The sequence below is a fragment of the Rattus rattus genome, chromosome 11 (genome assembly GCF_011064425.1).
Source record: "Rattus rattus isolate New Zealand chromosome 11, Rrattus_CSIRO_v1, whole genome shotgun sequence".
Taxonomy (NCBI): domain Eukaryota; kingdom Metazoa; phylum Chordata; class Mammalia; order Rodentia; family Muridae; genus Rattus; species Rattus rattus.
In genome coordinates this window covers 73825181-73833450 of record NC_046164.1, presented here as the reverse complement: position 1 = coordinate 73833450, position 8270 = coordinate 73825181, and the positions used below count along the sequence as shown (strand labels likewise).

Here is an 8270-nt window from a genome sequence, read left to right as displayed (position 1 = left end):
AAAACAAACAAGGGGTTGGGAGTGTAGGGCTTCCTTAACATGCACAAAACCCTGGATTCTGTCTCCTGGGTCACATAAAACTGGGTGAAGTGCCACATGTCCATGATCCCAAGACTCGACAGGTGAAGTCAAGAAGATCAGTTCAAGGTCATCCCTCTGTCAGTTTGGGACCAGCCTGGGCAAAAAAAAAAAAAAAAAGAAAAAAGAAAAAAAGAAAAAAAAGTCCTCCCTCCCCCCTCCTCCATAGGATTTCTCTGTATAGTCCTGGCTGACCTTGAACTCACTTTATAGACCAGACTGACCTTGAACTCACAGAAACTCACCTACTTCTCCCTCTCAAATCCTGGAACTAAAGGCATGTGACTCCCATTGCTCTACCCAGACAGACTTAAAACAAGATATTTATAGATTTAGAAATAGAACTGGCACAATGACTAAACAGCAAAGGGTTGGGAAAAACGATCGAAAAAATTAACAAGGGCAGAAAAAGTACAGTGCAGTCAACCTTAAGAGGCCCTGAGTTTCCTAATAGCAAAACCCAGGAAGAAAACAAGATTGCTTACCTGAGTCCTGTGTAGCCCTTAGAAAAATATAGCATAGAATATATTCTTTTTTTTTAAGATTTATTTATTATATATGAGTACACTGTAGCTGTCTTCAGACACACCAGAAGAGGGCATCAGATCTCATTACAAATGGTTGTGGGCCACCATGTGGTTGCTGGGATTTGAACTCAGGACCTCTAGGAAGAGCAGTCAGTGCTCTTAACCACTGAGCCATCTTTCCAGCCCTGGAGATATATTCTTTTTTTTTTTTTTTTTTTTTTTTTTTTTTTTTTTTTTTTTTTTTTTCCGGAGCTGGGGACCGAACCCAGGGCCTTGCGCTTCCTAGGCAAGCGCTTCACCGCTGAGCTAAATCCCCAACCCCGAGATATATTCTTGACATTTACTCTTTCTTTTTTTTTTTTAGCTTGTTGGTTTTGGTTTCTTTGAGACAGGGTCTTACGAAGCTTCCTTTGATCTGTGCGGTTCCTCTGGCCTTGGCTTCTCTGGTGCCGAGATTACAGGCAAACGGCACCCAGCTCACTCCATGTTAATGACTAGAAAATCAGCAAATCCCAAAAGAGTAAATAGTTACATGAATGCCATAGACCAGTGGATTATACATGTTCAAATCTGTTTTGCTTTCTGGTCACATCAAGTTCCCATTGTCACCCATGTAACAAGCTGCTACAAACCCAGTGACTGAAAATAACTTATGCCTATAGTCATCCGGCATCATCAATGTGTGTAGCCATTCCCAGGCTTAGCTTAGCATGGAATTCTCCTCACAGAGCTGCAGGCATTGTGTCAAGGAAACCATGGTTTTTGTTTGAAGCTTTCCTTGGAGCTCATATTGCAGTGAAACCTCAAAGTCAGGACTGCAGGACTGAGAGCCTGTTTTCCTTAGCCGTTGGTCATTCCTAGGTCCCTGAGGCAACCCAGAATTTCTTGTTCTGGGCCTCATGGGTAGTTTAAAACGTAAATATCTGCTTTCTTTCCAGCCAGTAGGAGTATGTTACTCTGCCTTCTTTCATCTTCTCCTTCTAGATCCCTTTAGGAGTTAGTTCAGGGCGCTGGAGAGGTGGCTTGCTACTCTGACACAGGACCCAGGTTCAGTTCCCAACACCTCCATGGAACCTCCCAGCCACTGTAACTCCACTGCCAGGATTTGCAACACTCTATGCCTCAGATAAAATAAAAATACATAAATCTCTTTTTGTCTGTTTTAAGTTCATCCAGGCTAGCACTTTCTTTCTTTCTCTCTCCTTCTTTCTTCCTTCCTTCCTTTCTTTCTTTCTTTCTTTCTTTCTTTCTTTCTTTCTTTCTTTCTTTCTGTGTTTTTTTCTCCCTTCCTTCCTTCCTTTTCTTCCTTTCTTTCTAAAATAATTATTGCCAGATGGTATTGGCACACACACCTTTAATCTCAGCACTCAAAAGGTAGAAGGAAGATGGATCGCTGAAAAAAAAAATATATATATATAATTTTATGTTTATGACTGCTTTGCCTATATTCGTGTCATTGAACCAAGCATGTGTGCCTGGTATCCTTTAAAGCCAGAGGAGGGCATTAAATGGCCTGAAACTGAGTTACACACTGTCGGGAGATACTATGTGGGTGCTGGGAACCAAACCCAGGTACTCCTCTCTTTAACCACTGAGCTACCTGCCCAGTCCTCATTCTTTTTCTAAAGAAAGGGTCTCACTATGTAGCCCTAGCTGGCCTGGACTCACTATGTAGACCAGCATGGCCTCCAACTCACAGAGATCCACTTGCTTCTGCCTCCACATATGGTATCCCCTTTTTATTTTTATTTACTTGTCTGTTTGTTTTTGTTTTATGCTTATTTTTGTTTTGCTTTTTCAAGACAGGGTTTCTCTGTGTATTCTTGGTTGTCCTGGTGTCCTCTCTGTAGACCAGGCTGGTCTTGAGCTCACAGAGATCCATCTGCCTTTGCCTCCCGAGTGCTGGGTTTAAAGGTGTGCACCACCACCCGGCTCTCTGCCCTCTTTTCTAAGACTCTTAATTATTTATTCTTAGACCATTTCATACATGTGAACAGCATCTTTGTTCATATTCAGCCCCAACTCCTCTCTCCAGACTTCCCCAAAGCATTCCCTTCCCCCTCCCTTTTGGGAGAAAATGTCTTGCTCTACAGCACAGGCTGGTCTCAAAGTTGATGCCATATTTAGTGCCTCAGCCTTTTGACTGAAAGGATTACATGTGCAAACCACCAAACCTGGTTTCTATTTTTAAAAGATCTTACATAGATTACTTGTAAAATAATGTAAACCACAATGTGTCATTCAACAAAAAAGCTAACGGGTCACTAAATATACAAGCAATGGAATGTGTTAAACTCACTACATGGTTGGGGATGACTTTGAACTTGTGACTCTCCTGTTTTCACCTCCTGAACACCAGGAGCATAGGTTACCTGGCCACAGGCCAGGACTTGGTGTGTGCTATGCAGGCACAGTATCAGCTGAACTACATCACCAACCTCTCAAAGCATATCTCTGAAAGGATTCTCAGCTTGGGCTCACTGTGCTGTCCCTCCTGGCCTGGAACTCATAAGGTCCACTTGCCCCTGCCTCCTGAGTATTTTTTTTTCTTTTCTTTTTTTTCAGAGCTGGGGACCGAACCCAGGGCCTTGTGCTCGCTAGGCAAGTGCTCTACCACTGAGCTAAATCCCCAACCCCCTGCCTCTTGAGTATTAAAGGTGTGTGCCACCAACACACACGGCCATATCTATTTTGTCAAAGGTACTTTGTTTTTTAATTAAAAAAATTACACGTGTAGGTGTTTTGCTAGCATGTATTTCTGTGTGCCTGGGACCTGAGTTGGAGAGAAGAGGACATTGCATCTTGTGGAAATGGAGTTACAGACAGTTTCGAGTCACCATATGGGTGCCGGAAAGCAAGCCGGGTACTCCAGAAGAACAATAGTGCTTGGTTGTTGTTGTCAATATATATATATATATATATATATATATATATATATATTTTAGATAGGGCCTTTCCATGTACTCTATGTAGCCTGGGCTATCCTAGAACTCAGTGTAGCTGGCTTGGCCTTGAAGAACACAGAGACTCTCCACCTCTGAGCTCTGAACTTCTTTGTCCTCTCTCCAGCTCCTATTTTATTTTGTTGTTAGTTATTATTGTTGTTGTTGTTTGAGGCAGGGTTATTCTGCGTAACCCCGGCTGTCCTGGAACTCACAGAGATCTGCCTGCCTTTGCCTCCCGAGTGCTGGGATTAAAAGTGAGCAACCACCAGGGCCTAGAGTCTTTTTTATGTGTATGGGTGTTTTGCCTGCATGTTTATCTGACCACCACAGTTGGATGCCTTGGGACTGGAGTTACAGGTGGTGATGAGCCACCATGTAGGTGCTGGGAGTTGAACCTAGGTCCTCTGCAAGAGCAGCCAGTGCTCTTAACCACTAAACCATCTCTCTTGCCACCTCACCCATTTTATTTATTTTTTTTTGAAGTGTGTGTGTGTGTGTGTGTGTGTGTGTGTGTGTGTGTGTGTTGGTACCTGTGTGAGAGTGCAGGGGCCCAAGGAACCCAGCAGAGGGCATCAGGAGCTGGATTAATAGGCTGCTGTGAGCTACCCTACTTGCAAGCTGGGCATTGAATCCAGAGCCTGTGTAAGAGCACTAAGTGCTCTTAATCCCTGAGCCCCCCTTCTACTCCCATTATATCTATATTTTATTCCTGACTCTCATTTTTGCCATTCAGAACTACCTATCTTACAAATGGACATCTTCCCGGGAACTTTAAATGGAGTATTTTGCAGATTAGCCCCGAGCCCGGCACCTAGGAGGTCTTCTATAAAAATGAACGATTAGATCATCAGCCTATGTTTTAGCTCCCGCTGTGTGATCTTCCTCTCACTGCTCCTCAGTGCGGTCGGTCGGTCTCGAGATCACTTATTTACTGGCAGCATCTGTGCGTTATTTGTTGTCTCTGCAGGATGCCCAGGGAAGAATCCAACCTGCTTCTCCCGCCTGCAGGGAAGCACGAAGCCATGAAAATGGTGACTCCGGCCAAGCCCACAGCATCCTCAAGGATCACTTTGGTGGCAGCCTCTCTGGCGGGTCCAGTCAACAACTGGCCCTGGCTGCTGCGTCCTAGTCCTCCTGGGATCTCTCGCAGAAGAGCAAGACTTGTGCTCCAGGGCGGCTCTAGCAACGATGTCTAATAAGTACCACAGAATTCCAATCATGTTATCTATGTATTGCTTCTTAAACTTTTATGCATATAAAATGGGCTTCATTATGACCCATTTTGGTACCTATAAATCCTTAGGCTTTGTTCTTGTTGGCCCCATTCCCAGTCCATATTTTTTTGAAGCTGCAACAGGAGAGTTTAGAGCACTGCGTAGCACAGTGGTAAAGCCAGCGGTTCTGGCCCAGAGCAGGGCTAGGTCTCATTTCTAGCTCTGTCTCTCAAGATCTGGGTCAAGCATGAGATGCTATCATACTGGGCCTTGGTTATGCTAAGGTCAGAGCAGGGAGGATGCTACAGAGTTAACGCTTATGGGTTGCTTATTGTTTAGTCAAAATACACGCAGTTGTCTCCGCGAGACCACGAGAACCAGTTAAAAATAGAATTTAAGCTGGGCTGGGGTGGCATGCACCCTTGTTCTAGTGCTCAGGAGATAGAAGTTGGTGGACTTCTCTGAATTCAGCATCAGTCTGCTTTACGTATTGAGTTTCTGGACAGCCAGGGCTACACAGAGAGACCCTGCCCCCACCAAACAAAACAACACATAAAACTGAACAAGGCCAACAAAACAAAACAAAACCCTCCCCACCAAAAAAACAGAAGTCAAGCCAGGGCTGTAGGTTTTTGTTTTTGTTTTTTTCCTGAGACAGGGCTTTTTTCCTGTGTAGCACTGGCTGTCCTGTAATTCTGTAGACCAGGCTGGCCTCAAACCCACAGAGACTTACCTGCCTCTACTTCCCAAGTGCTGGGATTAAAGGTGTGTAACCAGGGCTATAGTTTTAAGACATTTCAAAGGCTGAGGTGGAGGACATGTTCTAGGGTACTCCAAATAACATACGGAGACCCTGTCTCAAAAGCAGACAGATAAAGGTCAGAAAGGTGGCTTAGTGCTTAAGAGGACAAGAGGACCTAGGTTCAGTTTCCAACGCCCGTGTGAGAGCAAACAACTGCCTGAATTATAGTTTCGGGGGGGGGGGGGTCCTGGAACCCTCTTCTGGCATGAGTGCCAGGTACGAATGTGACGCTCGTGCGTGCTGTAAAACACTTATACACAGAAATAAAAATCGTGGCGGTTTAAATAAGAACGGCCCCACAAGCTCATATATTTGAATGCTTGGTTACCAAGGAGTGTCCCTGTTTGAAAGAATTAGAAGGATTAGGAGGTGTGGCCTTGTTGAAGGAAGTCTATCACTAGAGGTGGGTTTTGAGGTTTCAAAAGCTGATGGCAAACCCACTGTCTTACTTTCTAAGCCTTTGGATCAGGATATAGCTAGCTCTCAGCTACCGCTCCATTACCACGCAAACTACCATGCTCCCCGCCATGATGATAACGAGATAAACATCTGAAACTGTAAAAAAGGAAAAGTCCCCAATTACATGTTTTCTTGGATAAGAGTGGATGTGGTCATGGTGTCTCTTCACAGCAGCAGTGACTGGGACATGTGCCTTTGAAACAAGTAAAAACTCTACAACTCCCCAGATAGTTGAAATTCTCCTAAGCATATTATACACTTGATGACATTAGGTACTGCAAGTATGAGGCTGGAAATTAAAAAAAAAAAAAAAAAAAAGAAAAGAAAAAAGAGTTAAAATGAAAATTCTTTCACTTTTCTCACTCTTTTTGATCTACTTCTGGCCTAGTTTCATAGGATTCAACCTAGTATGTGTCAGATACCCCCCTAAAGCGTCCTTTATGTATTAAGCAAGTTTCAACTCCTCAGCCATTTTGTAAAGTAAGGACAATCATGAATTCATGAATCCTGCGGTAATTTTAATTCCCTTAATGAGAAGCTGAAGGATCAGGCGGGCAAGTCGGGGCAATTTAAGAGGCCTTCCTTCCTACGTGTTTTTAAAGTTTGAAAAATACAGGTCAGTACATGTAATTAATTGTCAAAAATTAATTTCGGCCGGGTGTCCCAGGTACGACTGATGCTCTGGGGCGACGCACTTCGATGGACGGAGTCTTTCACTGACCCGCGACAGTACCTCGTGCGGTGCTGTCCCGGCCTCCACAGGTTTCCCGGGAAAGGAGCCGCCTGCGCCTCCTCAACCAGTCTTGCTAGAGTAGGAGTATACTTTACGAACAAAAGCGTTCGGAGTGACCGCCTCTACAGCCACTCAACGCCGAGAACAGACCGGCGGCCCTGGTTTAGTGCAACTTTCAATTGGTGGAGTAGGTCTAGAGGAGGCGGGACGAAGCGGAAGTCCCGCTTCTTTGGGCGTTCCAGCCAATCACAGAGTCTTGAAAAAAAATGTGTTAGGGTGCATCAGTGTGTAGCGTTCTAGGAGTCCTGAGGGCGGGGCGGGGACCCGGCGGGTCGCTGAGGTGGGGGTTGGTAGAGGACGCTTTCCGAGGGCGCGCGGAGCGGAGCCGGTGACAGACACGCACGCGCGTGTGCGCTCCCAACTACTGCGCGGCCCCGCGACCCCCGTCGGTCGCTGAGAGGCCCGGCGTCGGCGCCACTGCCGTCTGGGATTTCTGTCTAAGAGCGTCCCTGGCGTCCCCCAGCCCGATCTCAAGCTCCGGGCCGCGCCCTCTCTTGCCGGCGTCCTGTACCCCAGCGTCAGGCCAGAGCCGGGTCCTCAGGCCCATGCTGGCCGCTGGGGACCCAGGCAGCCTAGGTCTGTCTCCAGCCGGCCAGCCGGCCACCATGGTGGCCCTGAGGCCTGTGCAGCTACTCCAGGGGGGCTAAGAGACCCAGAACGCGGGCCTAGGGGTGAGGGGGTCCCAGGCCAGTACCCCGCGCCATGGCCGGAGCCATCGCTTCCCGCATGAGCTTCAGCTCACTCAAGAGGAAGCAGCCCAAGACCTTCACGGTGCGGATCGTCACCATGGATGCCGAGATGGAGTTCAACTGCGAGGTAACCGGTCGCCAGCCCCGACGGGCTATGAGCGGAGAGCCGCGGGAGTTCTGCTTGTCTGGCCGCGGCGTGCGTCCCTACCCATGGGGTGCCCTCGCTGCGGTGACAGTCGAGGTGGAAGCTTGAAGGATTCCGTGTGTTTCATCTGGAGCCGGAAGCGGCTTTCTAGGGCCAGATTATAAGCTAGTTGTTGCTTTTTCTTTTTTTAAAAGTGGGTCTCTTGGTTTTGCATTTCCTGAAGGTTTTTTTTTTTTTTTTTTTTTTTTTTTTTCATTCATTTGTTACTGGAAAACTCTGGGCTCTTCTGTAGTAACGAACTGGTTTACAGTGTGTGTAGAACTCTGCGCCTAAAAACTTCAGGGAGTTTTTCACTAGGTAACTGTGTTCCCTAGGTCTTAAAAGTTACACCTAGTTTTATTGGAAATTTGTACTTTTCCTGTTCCAGACTTTTAAGTTCTTGGGAAAAACTCTTGGAGGAAAGAATGACTTACACTTACTTTCCCTAGTTTCTAACATGGTGATAACAGCTATCACTTGTTGAAGTGTGTGTGTGTGTGTGTGTGTGTGTGTGTGTGTGTGTGTGTGTGTGTGTGTGTTTTAAGGGGCTTGTGCATGCTATGCAGGCATCCCATCACT

At 46.3% G+C, this 8270-nt stretch overlaps 1 protein-coding gene across 4 annotated transcripts in view; it reads left to right on the top strand.

Annotated features, from left to right (window-relative positions):
- The first annotated feature begins 7056 nt into the window (after positions 1–7056).
- Nf2 (neurofibromin 2) overlaps positions 7057–8270 on the top strand; it is an 82688-nt gene continuing 81474 nt past the window's right edge. For 2 of the 4 annotated variants that reach the window (XM_032917008.1, XM_032917007.1), the window contains exon 1: positions 7521–7634. In XM_032917008.1, coding sequence (XP_032772899.1) covers positions 7521–7634 — 114 coding nt within the window. Of the gene's footprint in view, positions 7635–8270 lie in introns of all 4 variants that reach the window. The other 2 variants (XM_032917009.1, XM_032917006.1) reach the window with 2 other exon arrangements.